Consider the following 21,009-nt stretch of genomic DNA (forward strand, 5'->3'; position numbering starts at 1 on the left):
AATACAGAAAACTCACTTTAGAAAAATTATTTTCATTACTAAGAAAGAAAGTGAACAAGTCAGTTTACTGCTATGGCATCTATGGGCTGAATGAGGTGCACTAGTTTCAGGAAACGACCACAAAACTCACTGAATAAGGGGCAAAACGTTCTGTATTTCAAATCTTATATATCACAAATCTCTTTGGATATATTCAGTAGATTACTATGAATCTATTCTGAATGGGACAATGATTATACTACTGAATTATCTTTACACTGGTTATAGATATAAAGAATGGTATTTGTATAAAGTATAAACTAAAATTACATAAAATAAATGATAAACCACAGCTACTACTGAATGGTTACACCAAAAAACAAGAAATACAAACAAAATTTAATACCTTTTCTTTTACTGCTTCATGAGTGAAAATTGCTTTCTTCCTTTCTTGTTCAACTTTCATTTTCTCCATTTCTAACTGACTACTCAACAGTGTCTATAAAGGAGAGAGATAAACTTAGATAATTTCTGTGACACTAATTCATGCCATTATAAATAAATCAATCTCAAAATCAGGAGCATAAAGTATGTTCCCCAATTCATTTTACTATTAAAGACCAAATTCCAAAAGCAGTGGCATAATCCAATTCTTTTTGGCATCTCATTAGTTCACTATCTTCCCCCACTATTCTCTAAAGTAAGCCCTAAGAAATGAGTGAACACTAATGAAAAGAAGTACCTTTTCCTTCCTTGTCTCTTCAAGTGTCCTTACATATTCATCTTTTAGGTTTTCTAATTCAACCTGGTACCTATTAAAACAGAGGAATTAAAGCAAAACATAAAAGAAGACAGAACAGACTATTAAAAATTCACTATTTTACTTAACTAAGTTATATATTTAGTAGTAACTTCTATTTTAAGCTCTGCATTAGTGATTTTCTAACTGTGCCCTCCAGATCAGCTGGGTTCCACTCTGAGGCTGAACTACAAGTGAAAAACTCCACTTTTACCCACTTAGTTTACTGCATTTTTGGTGTTCTGGGTTAAGATTTCGTTTGAAAACGGGACTTTCTATACCATCATTCTGTAATACAATGAGATTCTGGAAGAGACTGTCAGAGGGATCTATAAAATTGTCTGCAAAACTTCAGACATTTATAAGTCTTTTTTTTTTTAAGATTTATTTATTTATTTTTATTTCTCTTTCCTTCCCTCCGCCCCCAGTTGTCTGCTGTGTCCATTCACTGTGTGTTCTTCTGTGACCACTTCTATCCTTATCAGCGGCACCAGAAATCTGTGTTTCTTTTTGTTACGTCATCTTGTTGTGTCAGCTCTCTGTGTGTGCGGCGCTATTCTTGGGCAGGCTGCACTTGCTTTCATGCTGGGTGGCTCTCCTTACGGGGCACACTCCTTGCGCGTGGGGCTCCCCTATGCGGGGGATACCCCTGCATGGCAGGGCACTCCTTACACGCATCAGCTCCACACGGGTCAAGGAGGCCCAGGGTTTGAACCGCGCACGCCCTATCCATTGGGCCAACTCCGCTTCCCTATAAGTCATTTTTACCTGACTACGTTTTTTTAAGGAAAGTAAAATATACAGGGAAGAACTCACAGAACAAAAACACACTCACCACAGCCTTAATATAATTTCAGATAGACGAACTGTACAGCTTGTGGTTTTCAAAAAACCCAGACATTTATTTAGAAAGACTGGAATGATGCCAAAACCCTACTAATATAAAAATAACTCCAATGAGTGGTCTCCAACCTTTTTTTGTGGTTGTAGACTCTTTTGAAAAAAATCCAATTAAAGCTATAAATCCTTTCTCTGCAAAAATGCACATACACACAAAATGTGGCACAATTTCAAGAGTCCATGTGAGGTTCAAAAAATCCCAGCACTATCTTGCTATAATATCCAATTACTAATGACCCTGACTTTAAACACAAAGTATTTTAGTTCTCAGAGCTATGAAGTTAAAAGGCAACAACATATATTTGGTGCTTCAAATTGTCATTAAACTACCAAGGATAACTCAAGAAAACTAGCTCACCGATTATTTTCATCCTCTAGTTTTCTCAGCCTATTTTTCTCTGATTCTAGCTGAGCCTGATATCTACTGTTTTCTTGTCTTAAGAGAGAATTCTGTGACTCCATGGAAGACAACTGAATTTTGTTGGTAAGGAGTTCTTCTGTAGCTGCACGTTCTCTTTCAACTGCTGCTGCCAATAAGGTCTGGGATTCACCTGATTGAACAAAAAATCACATACTTAAGAGACCAAGATATGAAGTAGATTCTGACTTCAAACTTTTTAACGATGCAATAGTGACACTTAAATCTGTTAACTACCCAGTGCCTAAGGCAGGAATGCCTACAGAGACAAAGAATCAATCTTAATTCATACCTACTTTATTGTTCTTTTTTCCAAATACTTTATTTTGAAAGTAGAGTCATATATTATAAGAATAGTGGCTCAACGAATGGTGCTGAAGCAATTGGACATCCATAGGCAAAAAAAAAATCTCAGGCTCAAACTGTATACAAAAATTAACTCAAAAGAGATTATAGGGAGCAGATGTGGCTCAATCAGTTGAGCACCTGCCTCCCACACAGGAGTTCCCGGGTTTGGTTCCCAGTGCCTCCTAAAGGAAAAAAACCAAAACAAAACAGACAACGACCAGACAGTGAGCAAAAAACAAGTAAACAGATGAGGGAGTCGTGGGGGGAGTGGGGAAGAAATCATGGACTTAAATATAAAATATGAAACTTTTATAAAACTTTTAGAACAAAACATAAAAGAAAATCTTCGAGATCAAGGGATAGGAATGCTTATTTGACACCAAAAGCATGAGTCATGGAAAAAAAAATCTTAAACTTTTGCTCTGTGAAAGACCATGTGAAGAAGGTAAGAAGATAAGTTACAGATTGGGAGAAAATATTTTCAAAGCACATACTCAACAAAGGACTGGTATCTAGAAAATATATATTTAAAGAACTCTCAAAATTCAACAGTGAAATAAAAACCAATCCAATTAGGAACTGGGCAAAAGACATGAATAGACATTTCATTGAAACAGATGGACAAATGGTAAAAAAGCACAAGAAAAGATGTTCAATATCATTAATCATTAGGGAAATGCAAATTAAAACCAAAAGCAATATTACAGTGCATATGTTAATGACAAAAAGTGACAATATCAAATGCTGGCAAGAATGGTAAGAAACTGGATCATTCTCATAAATATAGCCACTTGGGAAAACAGTTTGGCATTTTCTTAAAAAACTGAACATGTCAACTACCACATGACCCAGCAACTGTACTCCCAGGCATTTATCCCAGACAAATGAAAACTTATATCCTCACAAAAACCTTTATAGAAATGTTCTGCTGAAATAGTCAGAATCTCCAGTCAGCCCAGATATCTATTAGGTGAATGGCTAAAGAAATTGGCACACACATATCATGGAATAACACTCCACAACAAAAATGACTGAACTATTGATAAACACAACTTGGATAAATCTCTAGGGAATTATGCTAAGCTTAATATCAAATATTGAACAATTCTATTCATATAGCATTACTGAAATTTAAAATATGTTAGAAATGGAGGACAGATTAGGGATTTCCAGGGGGTTAGCTACTTGTGAGGGAGGGCCAGGAGGGTATTTCGTGTAGTGATAAAAGGGTAGCATGACGGATCCTTGTGGTAGTGGAATGGTTTAGTATGTTGATTGTGGTGGTGGATATACAAAGAGGGGGTAAAACATACAGAACTGAATGTATGCATGCACACAAATGAGTACAAATAAAACTGGGCAAATCTGAATAGAATTGATGGATTGTATCAATATGAATACCTTGGTTGATATTATACTCTAGTTTTGCAAAATGTTTACACAGGGGAAAGTGAGGAATGCATACAAGGAATCTTTCTGTATTATTTCTTACAACTGCATGTGAATCTACAATTATCTCAATAAACATTTCAATAAAAAAAAAAAGCAGTGGATAAGATTCTGAGATTTAACAAAGGAAGGAATTCTCTTAACTGAAGTACACCTAATGATAGAAGATAAAAACCAAAGTTGCCCCTCTGAAAGTTCATGTCTCCCTAGTCTCATAAATGTGTGTTCAATCTGTACAATTTTGCAAGGTCTCCATACCATATCTGTGCTTCTTGTAATAATATAATGTTATGTTTGTCCTGTAGCTTTGCCAATATCCCAGCACAAGAGAAGGTATCCCAAAAAGTATGTAGACTCCATTTTGAAAATCCCAAAGATAAAGGCTTCCACCTGTCGTTTTCTACTAACTATTCATTTCAGAAGGTGTCAATTTTAGATGTCTCAGGGAAGTGAACGTGGCTCAACTGACAGAGCGTCCGTCTACCATATGGACGATCCAGGGTTAGATCCCCAGGGCCTCCTGACCCATGTGGTAAGCTGACCCACATGCAGTACTACCATGTGCAAGGGGTGTTGTGCCACACAAGGGCACCCCTGTGTAGGGGAGCCCCATGCACAAAGTGTGCACCCTGCAAGGAGAGCCGCCTGCATGAAAAAAGCGCAGCCCGCCCAGGAGTGGCGCCCCACACACAGAGAGCTGATGCAGCAAGATGATGCAACAAAAAAGAGACACAGTTTCTCCTGCTGCCTGCCAATGCAAGTGGACGTGGAAGAACACACAGCAAATGGACAGAGAGAGCAGACACTGGGAGGCAGGTGGGGGATGGGAAGAGAAAGAAATAAATCTTAAAAAAAATATATTTCACACTGATTTCAAAAAAGTTGTTATAGATGAACAGTTCATCTAGTTCAGTGAAATTTTTTGAAGGTGAAACTTTTTCCAGATAAAATCTTACATGAAACTCCAATCAAAAAAATTAGACAAAGGAGGCAATAATTTCATTAAAGCAGCCTGGGAGGAGCCCAACATCTTACTTTACCAAGTTTCCCTCTCACCATGACAGGAGACCCTAAGACATTCTAGGGATTTACTGTGTATATGTTTGAAAGCCACTGATATAGTTCACCCCTCCAATTTACAGGAAGTCTAAGCCCAAAGAATCTAAGTGACTTGTGTGAGACTATCTGGTTGACTGAGAAAAAAACAAAACAACACTGAGGTTATGTCCATGTCTCCTGATACCTATTCAGGTCAGTGTTCATTAGTTTTAGGCATAAAAGGCACATATGGTTTTATTCATGAATTTCCTAGCTTCTCTGAAATCTAATACATATACATACACTGTCTGTGTTTGAAGAAAAACATCATAGAAGAATACTTTTCTCTTTATTAACAAATAGCACAGAAGGGCAACCTGGGGTGTATATATAAAGAAGCAATATATGGATTTTTAAGACTTCACAGCGTCTCTCTACTAGAGTTTGATCCCAGTCTTCCTTAGACCCATCTCTGCTCTTGGAATTCAGGCACTGATTAGACTCATATCTGATTTCTACCTCTTAGGCTACAGCAAACTGCAAGGGGCCATATTTAGCAATGGACAAGGGAAAAATTGAGTGCAGTATATAAAAAAGGAAAGAATGATATGATTTTTTTTTTTTAAGATTTATTTTTTATTTCTCTCCCCCTTCCCTCTGCCTCCCCAGCTGTCAGCTCTCTATGTCCATTTGCTGAGTGTTCTTCTGTGTCCGCTTGTACTTTTGTCAGCAGCACTGGGAATCTGTGTCTCTTTTGGCTGCGTCATCTTACTGTGTCAGTTCTCCGTGTATGCAGTGCCACGCCTGGGCAGGCTGCACTTTTTTTGCACAGGGCAGCTCTCCTTATGGGGCGCATTCCTTGCGCATGGGGCTCCCCTATGTGGGGGACACCCCTGCATGGCATAGCACTCCTTGCGTGCATCAGCACTGTGCATGGGCCAGCTCAACACACAGGTCAGGAGTCCCATGGGTTTGAACCCTGGACCTCCCATGTGGTAGGTGGATGCTCTATCAGTTGAGCCAAATTTGCTTCCCTGAATGTATTTTAGACAGTATCTGACACACTGTGTAAGGGGGAAAATGGTTTGAAAGAATGCAGTAGTTTGTTATTGTTTATGAATTCCAAAAATAGATATTGAATTATGCTTGTGAATTGGTCTGTTCCTCTGGGCATATTAGATTGGATTAGACTCAGAGGTTTCACTTTTATTGATTAAATAATAATTAAGGGTTTGATTGGACCACATCATATGATGCTGAGCCCCCAACCCCGCCTCCTTGGTGGGCAGGGACTCACAGAGAAAATGACATAGCAGAGGATAAAGTTGGAGTTTTGATATTGGAGCCCTCGGAAGCAAACACACAGGAAAACAGATATGTGAGGAAAGAGAGATGGCTCCATTCTACAAGGCAGAGCCTGGGAAAGAGATTCGAGCCATTAACCGGATAGTCTACAGCTGACCTTATGGAGAGACCAGAGCAGCTGAGCCCAGAGAGAAATGAGCCCCAGGAAAGACAAGACTTATCTCAGCCTACAGCTGATATTGGAAGAAGCTAGTACCACAGAGCCTTAAGAGCAAATGGAAGCCTGAACACTCACAGGGTTCTTGCTCCAACACGTGGCAACTTACTTTGGTGAGGGAAGTAACCTAAAATTTTATGGCCTGGAAACTGTAAGCTTCTACCCCAAATAAATACCCTTTATAAAAGCCAACAGATTTCTGGTATTTTGCATCAGCACCCCTTTGGCTGACTAGTACAAAGAGTCACAGTAAAGGTATTAGAGAATAAACATAAAAAAGGAAAGGAGGTAAAAATCTACAGGGCTTTTTTAAAGGCACAAATATAAATATCAGATCAAGTGAATTTCAATTTCATAGCATTATACTAATTCTACAAACAAGAAAGAAGAGCTTCTACATTGAGTGTGAAAACTAAGGCAGTTACCAAGCCTATCAGAAAGATTCTTCTCTAACTTTTCCCATGCTGATGTCTGGGACCCTAAAGTTGCTTGCAAATTTTCTATTTGCCGAAGTAATGGTCTTGTTGTTGATGATACACTTTGACTCAGATCCTGGTTTCGATTTTCTGCTTCCTGGAGTCTCTGAAGCACAAAATAAGTCATTACTACTGACAGCAATAAAAATATTAGCAAACCTAGGCTTTATGAAATTTCTAGAAAAAAATAATTTTCCAAAGATAGATTATTTGTTTTTTCATTAATTTATTTTCTAATTGTTCAATCCTTAAATTGGATTAGGTTGCACACTAGAGTAACAGTAATTGTTTCTTTACAAAGCATTTCTAAGATAAAGATATCCTCTAATTACCTGAAGGTAAAAAGTTAATCCAAGCCGCCCAATATTTGCCTCATCCATATTTTTAAGTACTTATAAAAACAGAGAGATTAATCTGAGTTATGCTTTCTCTTCCTTTTCCTGTGCATGTTTATTAAATGAAAATTAATACACTAGTAGCATAGGAACTGGGCACCATTATTTGACTCAGTAATCAAAGAATGATAATAATTAATAAGCCAGTTATTACTAAGTGAAGAAATGATACTGAATATACAATAAATCTAGCATGATAAAATTACTTTCAATATTAGAGGGGGGAGCAGATGTAGCTCAATGGTTGAATGCCTGCCTCCCACATACGAGGTCCCAGATTCAATTCCCCATATCTCCTTAAAAACAAAACAAAACAAAACAAAACAAAAAACCCTAGGGCCTTTTCTATATATTGTTAAGGAACCCACTGTGATTTTATTCATATAAGCCACAAAAATACAGTAAATGAAAAGTATGGTAGTAAGCTTCTCAATTTCATGAATATTACCACATTGAGTAATTTTTTGATTTACAGGAAAGAACATGCTTCTTGGATTTGTACTTAGGAAAACTGTGACAGTACCTGCTGGAGTTCACTAATTTCATGGCGTAAATAATCCTCTTTTCTGGCAGCTGTTTGTTCTGCACGTTGCAGTGCCAGCCTTAGGTCCCCCACCTGTATGAGGAGAAATAATACTCTGTCATAAACAATATCAAAGCATTATCTCTCTCTTCTAGTTAACTATATATTTTGTGTTATGTTGATTTACTGCTCATTTATAATATATTTTCCAATGTGCTTTTAACATGATTATCATATTCATCAACCAATTCCAAAACTGTATGCATATTCAATACCTACTTAGGAAAGCACTCTGCTAGGCAAAGAAAAACATAAAAATATATACAAGGAACAACCAGTGCCATACAATGTAGGAAAAGAGACAATGAACTAATAAATTTTTACAATAGGAGCTATATGAACCATAAAAAGTAGATGTTATACTAATACAAAGTTGTATACATTGTAAACTACCATAGCCTTTTTGGAAACCATTACAGCAACATGTTTGAACAGTCATCAAATTTTCACATCCTTTTTACCCAAGCTAGTCCTGGAATATAGCAGATCTGTAAACATGCTAAGATATTCCCCACAGTGTTAGCTAGACTAGAAAGAAACAAAACAAAACAAAACAAAAAACCACACACTATACTAAATTAGAAACAGTGTATATATCAAACAGCAATAATCTGTTTTTGCAAAGTTTGAAGCATGTAGAGACCTACTATTTAATAGATATTAAATTGTGGTTTATTATTAAATTAAAAACAAAAAATAATATGGTATCAATTATTTTTAAAAATATATACATAGAGATAAGAATGGGAAGGTAACAAAACTGACAATAGCTGTAAAGGGTGATAATTTTATAAAGGTAGCTCCATACATTTGCTTCCTCCCATTCTCCCAATTTTTCTTTAATATTGTTCCAATGTATTCTTAATTTTAAATATTAATATTTTATCTATACTAGTGATAGTTGCAGAAATATACTATGGAAATATATGGAATATACAGCAAAATACTGGAAACACCACAAATATCCATCAATAAGAACTAGGTGAATATATACTGAAGTGGTATACAAACTATAAAAGGAAATACAAAAGAAAAAACTCTATGTTCTACTATGGAGTGATCATCAAGATATGTCTAAGCGAACAAAGCAAGGTGTAAAACAGTATAAACAGTAAGCTATTTTTTGTGTGAGAAGGATGAGGCAGATATGGACACATATGTATATATGTATACATATGTATACCTGTTTATGTACAAATGCACATGTACAAGTATACATATTTTCTTGCACTACAAATAGAACATGGAAAAAATAAATCAAACACTAATAAAATTGTTACCTATAAGTAAAAAGAAGGAATGGGAAGGGGTTACATTTAAAGAAAATCTTGTCTGAATATATTTTGTTATACAGTTCTCACATATTCAAAATGTAACATTAAATCAAAAGGGCATTAAGGTCAAAGGGGAAAATAAAGTCATTTCCAACAAATGGTGCTAGGTCAGCTGGAAATCCAGATACAAAAGAATAAATTTGGGAGAGATTTCCAAGGAAGATGGCAGAGTTTTGAGCTCCAGGACACCATCTTCTACCAAAACAACTATCATACTGGCAGGAACTGTCTGAAACAACTCTTTTGAAACTCTAGAGGCCGCAAGAAGACCATACACCATCCAAGGAAAAGCGAGAGGAAGAGGCTGATAAATTACATGAAGAGCAGTAAATTACTCTCTCTGCTCAGTGGCTACCAGTGCCCATCTGTACTCTCAGAGCAGGATGCCTTGGAGTCCAGCTCCTGGCTAGCTCACAGGTAACAGAAAGGACAAAAAATCCTCTTTCCCAAGAACAGGTGTGGGCACAGCCAATAACTGAATACAGCAAATTCAGATCTCCAGGGGCCCGTTCTTAGAGCAGCTAGTTGTTTCAACCCACCCAGGTCAAAGTCTGAGGTAGTCATTGTTTTAACTATCTCGAGATGGGGGTGGAAGTAATGGAGATTTAAAGATGCAGAGCTTCCTCAGGGTTGTGAGGGACAATCAGTTGAAGGGTACATTTGTTTGGTAGGCCAGGAAAGGTCAGCTTTGGGGAGCCATCGGGGAAGTTCTTGGCACCTTTCCTAATACCCTCCCCAGGGTACTTTGAAGTCAGCCTGTATCCCTTTCATGGGTCCCTGACCTTGTTCCAGCTGGGAAAGAATGATTTAGGAAAGTCCTCTCTGGGGTGCTCCTCCTCCCAGAATTTGCCATCCAGGCAAAAGCAGGGTGAGACAAAAGAAGTTTAAGAGACTATAGAGGCAGATAATCTGGGACAAAGGCCTGCCAGCTGCAAACATCTGTGAGAAAGAGGTCTGTCTCCTAGGAAATAGAGGAGACAACCCAACTCCTATAAATGGGGGAACTCCAAAACAACTTACAAGCGAAAGCACAGAACAAGATGAAGGCCCTGGAAGACAGGGCAAACCCTACATGGTGCATTTGCCTTGGGTGAACTTTCCTGAGAGGAGAATGGCAGGAAAACAATGAATGAGCAATATGAGAGGCTCTAAATAAAGAGACAGAAATTTAAAAAAGGAACCAAACAGAACTAATAGAGTTGAAAATCACAATAGCTGAAATAAAAAATGCCCAGGAGTGTTCCAAGGGCAGACTGGAGCATGCAGAAGAAAGAATCAGTGTGGAAGCAGACTTGGCCCAGCGGATTGGATGTCGGTCTACCACATGGGAGGTCGCAGTTCAAACCCCGGGCCTCCTTGACCCGTGTGGAGCTGGCCCACGTGCAGTGCTGATGTGCACAAGGAGTGCCGTGCCATACAGGGGTGTCCCCCGCGGAGGGAGTGCACCCCATAACGAGAGCTGCCCAGCACGAAAGAAAGTGCAGCCTGCCCAGGAAGGAATGGTGCCGCACACATGGAGCGCTGACGCAGCAAAATGATGCAACAAAAAGAAACACAGATTCCCACGCCGCTGACAAAAACAGAAGAGGACAAAAAGAACACGCAGCAAATGGACACAGAGGACAGACAACTGGGGCGGGGTCGGCGGGGAATGGGAGAGAAATAAATAAAATACATCTTAAAAAAAGAAAGAATCAGTGAACATGAAGACAAGATCATTGAAATGAGACAGTCTGAGAAACAGGAAAAATAGAAAAAGGAAGGAGGGGAAGGAAGAAAGAGTAAAAGCAAAAACAACCTACGACACCTCTGGGATACCATCAAATGCACCAATATACACATTATGGGAGTCCCAGAAGGAGAAGAAAGAAAGGTACAGAAGGAATAGTATAAAAAAAAAAAAGGACAGAGATCTCCCCAAACACAACAAAAGATGTGAATATGCATATCTAAGAAGCTTAGAGAACACCTACCAGGAAAAACATGAAGAAAATACACCCTGTCATATACTGATTACATTATCAAAAGCAAAGGGCAAGGAAAGAGTCCTGAATGCTACAAGAGAAAAGCAACATGTTATGTACAAGGGAGTCCCAATTAGATTGAATGCAAATTTCTCATCAGAAACTATGAAGGCAAGAAAACAGTGGTTTGAAATACTTAAAGTACTAAAAGAAAATAACTGCCAGTGAAGGATTTTTATATCTGACAAGACTCTTTTTGAATAATGAGGGTGAGATGAACATTCTCAGATAAAGAAACCTGAGGGAGTTCATCACCACTAGACCTGCCCTACAAGCAAGCTAAAGGGAGTTCTTCAGACTGAAAGGACAGGACATTAGATGTTGGTTAAAATCAGCATAAAGAAATAAAGACCTGCAATAAAGGTAACCATTTGGGTTAATTATAAATGCCAGTATTATTGTACTGTACTGTTTGGTATATAACTTCACTTACTTCATACAGGTGCTAAATGAAAACATATACAAAGTAATAAATAAATCTGATTTTGAATATACAATATAAAAAGGTTTAAGTAGTACCAAGTACAAAAAATTGATGGGGAAACAGAAGGGTATAGGAAAAGTATATGTACATGCTATTGAAGTTATGCTAGTATCAAACCAAATATGATTTTTATAAATTTAGGATTTTCAATTTTAATACCATGGTAACCACAAGGAAAACAGATGAAAAAGATATCCAAATAGAAATGGAAGGGACTCAATATGATAAAAAAAATTCAAATAAATATGAAAGGAGGCTTTAACAGAAGACAAGAGGTATAAAACTTACAAAGAATAAATTGCAAACTGGCAGAAGAAAGTCCTGTCTTGTCAATAGTGACATGAAACATAAATGGTTTAAATTCTCTAGTCAAAAGATGGATATTGGCAGAATGGATTAAGAAAAACATGACCCAACTATATGCTGTTTCAGAGACTCATCTAAATTCAAAGACATAAGCAGGTTGAAAGTAAATGGATAGAAAAAATATATACCATGCAAGTAGTCACTAAAAGAGAGCTTGGGTATCTATTCTAGTATCAGATAAAATAGATGTTAAGTCAAAATTAGCTACAAGGGATAAAGATGGTCATTATACACAGAAAAAAGGGACAATCAACATAAAGATTTAACAATTATAAATATATCTGCACCGAACAGCAGAGCTCCTATACAGGAAACAAATATTGCCAGATTGGAAGAGAGAAACTGAGGTTCTACATTAATAGTAGGAGGCTTTAATATACCACTTTCAATACTGCACAGGGCATCTAGTCAGAAGATCAATATGGAAATCTAAGACTTGAACCTCACCCAACAAAGGAATACATACTTTTCTTAAGTGCAGGGGTTATTCTCCAAGATAGACTGTATCTGGGGTCACAAAATAAATCTCAATAAATTCAAAAATATTAAAATCATTTTATCTCCTCTGACCACAATGGAATGAAGCTAGAAATCAATAGCAAGGGAAGAAATGGAAAATTCACAAACATGTGGAAAGTAAACAACTCTTGAACAACCGATGTGTCAAAGAAGAAATCATAAGGGAAATTAGGAAATATCTTGAGGAAAAAGAAAATAAAAATACAACATACCAAAACTTATGGATGTAAAAAAGGCAGAGCTGAGGGAAATTTATAGCTCTAAATGCTTTCATTTAAAAGATGAAAGAGTTCAAATCAGAGACTTAACCTCAGAACTGGAAGAACTAGGAAAAGAACAAACTACACCCAAGTCAGCAGAAGGAAGGAAATAGCAAAAATTATAGATAAAACAGAAAATAAACAAATCAACAAAACCAAAAGTTGGTTTTTTTTTTAACAGATCAATAAAATTAATGAACCTTTAGCCAAACTGACAAAGAAAAAGAGAGAGAGGACACAAAGAACTAAAATCAGAAATAAAAGGGGGGGGGGGGTGGAGAAAGCAGATTTGGCTCAAGTAATAGAGCATCTGCCTACCATATGGGAGGTCCAGGGTTCAAACCCAGGGCCTCCTGACCCATGTGGTAAGCTGGCCCACATGCAGTGCTGCCGCACGCAAGGAGTGCCATGCCATGCAGGGGTATCCCCAGTGTAGGGGAGCCCCACGTGCAAGGAGTGTGCCCCACAAGGAGAGCCACCCTACACGAAAAAAAAAAAAGCACAGCCTACCCAGGAGTGGTGCCACACACACAGAGAGCTTATGCAGCAAGATGACACAACAAAAAGAGACACAGATTCCCAAGTGCCGCTGACAAGAATGCGAGTGGACACAGAAGAACACACAGCGAATGGACACAGAGCAGACAATGGGGGGGTGGGGGCAGGGGGAGAAATTAAATAAATAAATAAATCTTAACAAATAAAAAGAAATAAAAGGGAGACATTACTATTGACTCCACTGACATAAAAAGGACGATAAGAGGATACTATGAACAAATGTATGCCAACAAGTTGGATAACCTAGATGAAATGGACAAACTCCTAGAAACACAAAAACTACCTACACTCACCCAAGAAGTAATGGAAGATACAACAAACCAATAACTAGTAGAGATTGAATCAGTAATCAAAAACTTCCCAACAAAGAAAAGCCCAAGACGAGACAGATGGCTTTCCAGGGGAATCTTACCAAACATTCTAAGAATAATTAACAATCCTGTTCACACTCTTCAAAAAAAAAACTGAAGAGGAGGGAACACTCCCTAATTCACTCTATGAGGTCAACATCACTCTAATACCAAAGATAGATAAATATTCCACAAGAAAAAAAATTTACAGGCCATCTCCTATGAATATAGATGCAGAAGTCCTAAACAAAATACTAGCAAATTATATCCAACAGCACATTAAAAGAATTATATTCCATGGTCAGGTAGGATACTATCACAGTGTTGAATTATATTAAACAATACAACAAAACAGAATAATGGGGGGAAAAATCACATCATGATCTCAACTGATGCAGTGATGTGGCTCAGGTGATTGGGCTTCCACCTACCACATGGGAGGTCCATGGTTCGGTTCCTGTTGCTTCCTAAAAAAAACAGTGAGCTGGTGTGACAGGCAGGCACAGCAAGCTGACACAACAAGATAATGCAACAAGAGACACAGGAAGAAAAACATAATGAGAGACACAACAAAGCAGGGAGCAGAGGTTCCCGGTGCCTCCAAAAGAGGACAAGCAGGATGGCAAGCTGGCATGACGGGCAGGCACAGTGATCTGATGCAACAAGAGTCATAAAAGGTAAAACATAATGAGAGACACAGAAAAATAGGAAACAGAGGTGGCTTAAACAATTAGGCGTCTTCCTCCTATACTGGAGGTGCCAAGCTTGGTTCCCAGTGCCTCCTAAAAAAACAAAGACGACGAACAGACACAGCAAGTACAAACAACAAGGGGGTGGGGAGAGATAAATAAAATAAATCTAAAAAAAAAAAAAAAAGAAGAAGACATTGAGTGGGCACAAAGAAGAATTTGAAAACCTGAATATAAAAGTAGCAGACTTTAGGAGAGTAAAATACACAGTAGGGGAGATCAAAAACACATTAGAGTGAAGTGGACTTGGCCCAATGGATAGGGTGTCCACCTACCACATGGGAGGTCCGTGGTTCAGACCCTGGACCTCCTTGACCCGTGTGGAGCTGGCCCATGCGCAGTGCTGATGCGCACGAGGAGTGCCCTGCCACACAGTGGCAGTGTCCCCCATGTAGGGGAGTCCCATGCGCAAGGAGTGCGCCCCACAAGGAGAGTCATCCAGCGCAAAAGAAAGTGCAGCCTGCCCAAGAATGGCGCTGCACACACAGAGAGCTGACACAACAAAAAGAAACACAGATTCCTGGAGCCACTGGTAAGAATAGAAGCGGTCACAGAAGAACACACAGTGAATGGACACAGAGCAGACAACTGGGGGGGGGGGAGAAATAAATAAAAAACAAATCTTAAAAAAAAAATCACATTAGAGGGAAGTGGCTGTGGCTCAAGCAACTGAGCTCCTGTTTACCATATGGAGGACTCGGGTTCAATCTCCAGGGCCTCCTTGTAAGAAAAAGAAAAAAGACTTATGCGGAGATAGGCGCAGGCCCCCACATATTGCAGCAAAGCTATGTACCAAAAAAGATGACACAACCAGACAGGAAAAACATTAGAGGCATACAAGCACAGACTCAAAATGAGAGGGGAAAGAATAAGTGACACCAAAGACAGAATAGCTGAAATTGAAAAGAGAAAAGAACAGTAAGAAAAAAGAATGGAAAAAAAATAAGCAAGGGCTCAGGGAGTTGAATGACGACAAGAAATGTGACAATATCTGTGTCATGGGAGTTCCAGAAGGAGAAAAGAAGGTGCAGAAAGAGTACTTGAGGAAATAATAGCTGAACATTTCCAAACTCTCACAAAAGAAATGAACGTACATGCCCAAGAACCACAGCATATCCCAATCAGAATAAATGTGAATAGACTCACTCCAAGACACATAATACTCAGAGTGCCAAACGTCAAAGACAAAGAAAATTCTGAAAGCAGCAAGAGAAGTAAACCGTCACATACAAGGGATGCCCAGTAAGACATCATGCAGATTTCTCATCAGAAACTATGGAGGTGAGAAGACAGTGGTATGACACAACTAGGATACTAAAGAGAAAAACTGACAGAATTCTTTATCCAGCAAAATTATCCTTCAAATATGAAGTATTCACAAACAAACAGAAACTAAGACAATTCTTTAAAAGAATCCACATTTGCAGGAAATATTAAAGAAAGCCTTATAGCCTGAAAGAAAAACACAGGAGAGACAGTCTTGGGGAAGACTACAGAAGAAAGAAAAGCAGAAAGGATAACCAGAGTAAAAAGACAGACAAAAATAAGATATGCCATAGGGAAACCAAAGAATAAAATAGTGGAAATAATGCATTTACAGTAGTATCATTGAATGTGAATGGATTAAACTCCCCAGCCAAAATATATAGCTGAAAGAATGGATAAAAAACCATGAGCCATCCATATACTGCTTACAAGAGACTCGCTTTATATCCAGGGAGACAAACTGGCTGAAAGTGAAGGGCTGGAAAAAGATACCCCATGCAAACAGTAACCAAAAAAGAGCAGGGTTATCTATACTAATATTGGACAAAACAGATTTTTAATGGAAAAAAGTTAGAAAAGATACAGAAGGCCATTATGTATTAATAAAAGGATAATCCACCAGGAAGATATAACAGTCATAAATATCTATGCACCTAACCAAGGTATTCCAAAACACCTGAGGCAAAGTCTGACAAAACAAAAGGGGAGAAATAGACATCTCTACAATAATTGTTGGGGACTTCAACACAACACTCACATCATTAGCACAACTAGACAGTAGATCAACAAGGAAACAGAGAACTTGAACAGTAGGATGAATGAGCTAGACCTAAAAGACATAAACGGAAGGTTGCACCCAAACTCAGAGGATTATACATTCTTCTCAAGTGCCCATGGATCTTTCTCCAAGATAGGTCATATCAAGTCACAATGTAGCTTTCAATAAATAGAAAAAGATTGAAATTATACAAAGCACCTTCTCAGATCATAATAGAATGAAACTGGAAACCATTAATAGACAGGAAAAAGGTAATTTTGCAAATGTGTGGAGACTAAACAACACATTCCTAAATAATCAGTGGTTCAAAGAAGAAATTGCAAGTGAAATCAGTAAGTATACTGAGAAATAAAATGAGAACACAACTTATCAAAACTTATGATATACAGCGAAGGGAGTCTTGAGAAGGAAACTTATAACACTAAGCTTATATTAAAAAAGAAAAAGTGATAAGGCCTCCACCTACCATATTCTGGGAGGACCCAGGCCCAATCCCTGGGACCTCCTGGTGAAAAATAAGAGAAAGGGAAGCAGATGTGGCTCAAGAGATAAGGCCTCCACCTACCATATGGGAGGACTCAGGTTTGATCCCTGGGACCTCCTGGTGAAAAAAAAAAGAGAAAGTATGCTTGTGCAGTGAGCCGAGTGCCCACACAAGTGCCTGCATGGTGAGCTAAGTGCCCATTTGAGTGCCCACATGGTGAGCCAGTGCCTGCGCAATGATCTAGTGCCTGGGCAAGTGAGTCACACAGCAAGATGATTACACAACAAAAGAGAGACAAAGCAAAGTGCAGCAGAGAACAGGAACTGAGGTGGTGCAATTGACAAGGAACTTCTCTCCACATCAGAGGTTCTCAGATCAAATCCAGGTGAATCCCAGAGGAGAAAAAAGAGAAGATAAAAAGAGAAATAGATACAGAATATCAAAGAGCAAATGGATATAGACAGCAAAAGAAATAGAGCAGAGTGGGGGCAGGGAAAAATAAATATTAAAAAAAAAAGAGCTAAAATCAAACACCTAACTGAACAAATGCAGAAACAAGAAAAAAAAAGCAAACCAATTCCAAAGCAAGCAGAAGGAAATACTGTGGTATATGGGAAGCCCCTATATATTTTTATGTAATCTAAGTATTTTTTTAAAAAAATAAAAGTATATTTAAAAAACATATAGATTAGAGCAGAAATCAATGAAATTGAGAACAAAAAAGCAAAGGAGAAAATAAACAAAATCATAAGCTGGTTCTTTGAGAAGATCAATAAAGGTAACAAACCCCTAGACAGACAAAGAAAGAGAAAAGAGATGGGGGTGGGAGAGTGGGGTATGGGTTATATGGAAACCTCTTATGTTTTTTTAAAGTAATGTTCTATGTGATCTATTAACTTTAATTTTTAAAGTTTTATTAAAAATTTTTTTAAAAAGAGAGAAGATACAAATAAATACAAGCAGAAACGAAAGGCGGGAAGTTACGACTGACCCCGCAGAAATAAAAAAGATCATAAAAGGATATTAGGAGAAACTATATGCCAATAAACTAGACAACCTAGATGAAGTGGATGAATTCCTAGAAATGCAAAAACACCACCTACGCTGACACTATAAGAAATACAAGAACACAACAAACCAATCACATTTAAAGAGATTGAATCTGTCATAAAAAAATCTCCCAACAAAGAAAAGTCCAGGACCAGATGGCTTCACAGGTGAATTCTACCAAGCATTTAAAAAAGAATTACCACCAATTCTGTTAAAACTCTTCCAAAAAACTGAAGAAGAGGGAAAATTACCCAACAATTTTTATGAAGCCAACATCACCCTAACACCAAAGCCAGATAAAGACACTACAAGAAAAGGAAATTACAGACCAATTTCTCTAATGAACATAGATGCAAAAATTCTCAACAAAATACTTGCAAACAGAACCCAAGTGCATATCAAATGACTTACACATCATGACCAAGTGGGATTTATTCCTGGCATGCAAGGCTGATTCAACATAAGAAAATCAATCAATGTAATATAACACATTAACAAAAATGAAGGAAAAAACATATCCTGATCAATGCAGAAAAGGCGTTTGACAAAACCAGCATCCTTTCTTGAAAAAAACACTTAGAAAGATAGAAATAGAAGGGAAATTTCTCAATATGATAAAAGGCATATATGAGAAACACAGCCAACATTGTACTCAATGGGGAAAAATTGAAAGCTTTCCCTCTAAGATTGGGAACAAGACAAGAATACGCACTGTCACCATTATTATTCAACACTGTATTAGAGAAGCAGATGTGGCTCCATCTACCATATAGGAGGTCAGGGTTCAATTCCCGGGGCCTCCTGGGGAAGGCAAGCTGGCCGGCACAGAGTGCTGGCCCACGCAGAAGAGCAGGCCCCTGTGCAGGAGTGCTGGCTGACATGGAGGGTTGGCACAGCAAGATGACACAACAAAAAGATACACAAAGGAGAGACAGTAAGAGATGCAGCAGACCAGGGAGCTGAGGTGGTATAAGAGATTGAGTGCCTCTCTCCCACTCTGGAATGTCCCAGAATTGGCTCCCAGTACTGCCTAAAGAGAAGACAAGCAGATACAGAAGAACACACAGCGAATGGACACAGAAAGCAAACAGCGAGGGCAAAAACAACGGCAGGGGGTAGGGAACAGAGAAAATAAATCTTTAAAAAAAAAAAAAACCAAAAACATTGTACTAGTACTTCTAGCTAGAGCCAACTAAACAAGGGGAAAAAAAGGCATCCAAATAGGAAAAGAGGTAAACCTCTATTTGCAGATGACATGATCCTATATTTAGAAAATTCTGAAATGTCTATGACAAAACTACTTCATCTAATAAATTAGTTCAGCCAAGGGGCAGGATACAAGATCAACATGCAAACATTAGTAATGCTTTTGTACACTAGTACTGAACAATATTAGCAGGAAATCAGGGAGAAAATTCCATTTACAATAGTAACAGAAAGACTCAAATACCTAGGAATCAATTTAACCAAAGAAGTACAGGACCTATATGCAGAAAACTACAAAGCAATGCTAAAAGAAATCAATGAAGACCTAAACAAATGGAAAGATATTCCATGTTCATGGATTGGAAGACTAAATATCGTTAGTATGTCAGTCCTACCCAAACTGATTTATATACATTCAATGCAATACCAATCAAAATTCCAACAGCCTACTTTACAGAAATAGAAAAGGCCGTTACCAAATTCATATGGAAGGGAAAGTGACCCCAATGCCAAAAGCATTCTAAAAAAGACGAGTGACATGGAAAGAATTTCATTGCCTAACTTTGAAACATATTTCAAAGCTACAGTGGTCAAAACAGCATGGTAGGGAAACGGACTTGGCCCAATGGATAGGGCGTCCGCCTACCACACAGGAGGTCCGTGGTTCAAATCCCCGGCCTCCTTGACCCATGTGGAGCTGGCCCATGCGCAGTGCTGATGCACACAAGGAGTGCCCTGCCACGCAGGGGTGTCCCCCGCGTAGGGGAGCCCCACACGCAAGGAGTGTGCCCCGTAAGGAGAGCTGCCCAGCACAAAAGAAAGTGCAGTCTGCCCAAGAATGGCACTGCACACACGGAGAGCTGACACAAGATGATGCAACAAAAAGAAACACAGATTCCCAGTGCTGTGATACAGATGGAAGTGGTCATGGAAGAGTATACAGCGAATGGACACAGACAGCAGACAACTGGGCGGGGAGGGAAAGGTGAGAGAAATAAAAAAAATGTTTTAAATTAAAAAAAAAAACCTCCCTCTCTGGAAAAAAAAGAACAAAATAGCATGGTACTGACATAAAGAAAGACACTTCCAATAAGTGGAATAGAATTGAAAATCCAGATATAAACCCTAACCTATACACCCAATTGGTTTTTGACAAATCTCCCAAGTCCATGTTAACAGGACAAAACAGTCTCTTTAACAAATGGTGCTGGGAGAACTGGAAATCTATAACCAAAAGAACAAAAGAGGACTCCTATCGCAGTCCCTATAAAAGAAATCAACTCAAAATGGATCAAAGACCTGAATGTAAAAGCCAGGACCATAAAACTACTAGAAGAAAATGTAGAGAAGTATCTTAAAGATCTTGTGGTACATGGCGGTTTCTTGGATCTTATACCCAAGACCTGCACAACAAAAGAAAAAATTGATAAATGGGACCTTCTCAAAATTAAATGCTTTTGCACCTCAAAGGACTTTATGAAGAGGATGCAAAGGCAGTCAACTCAATGGGAAAAATATTTTGAAATTGCATGTCCAGTAAGGGTTTAATATCCATGATGTATAAAGAGATGTTACAACTCAACAATAAAGACAACCCAATTTAAAAAATGGGCAAAATAGCTGAATAGACATTTGTCAGAGAAGAAATACAAATGAAGAAAAAAACACAAAAAA

General features: G+C 38.3%; 1 protein-coding gene across 1 annotated transcript in view; it reads right to left on the reverse strand.

The window, feature by feature from the left end:
* TMF1 (TATA element modulatory factor 1) overlaps positions 1-21,009 on the reverse strand; it is a 49,550-nt gene that overhangs the window by 4,787 nt on the left and 23,754 nt on the right. The window contains exons 9-13 of the mRNA XM_004483329.5: positions 7,848-7,940; positions 6,879-7,035; positions 2,037-2,229; positions 722-791; positions 386-478 (exon numbers count right to left, since the gene is read on the reverse strand). Coding sequence (XP_004483386.1) covers positions 386-478; positions 722-791; positions 2,037-2,229; positions 6,879-7,035; positions 7,848-7,940 — 606 coding nt within the window. The remainder of the gene's footprint in view (positions 1-385; positions 479-721; positions 792-2,036; positions 2,230-6,878; positions 7,036-7,847; positions 7,941-21,009) is intronic.

This window comes from Dasypus novemcinctus, chromosome 26 (genome assembly GCF_030445035.2).
Source record: "Dasypus novemcinctus isolate mDasNov1 chromosome 26, mDasNov1.1.hap2, whole genome shotgun sequence".
NCBI classification, from domain to species: Eukaryota; Metazoa; Chordata; class Mammalia; order Cingulata; family Dasypodidae; genus Dasypus; species Dasypus novemcinctus.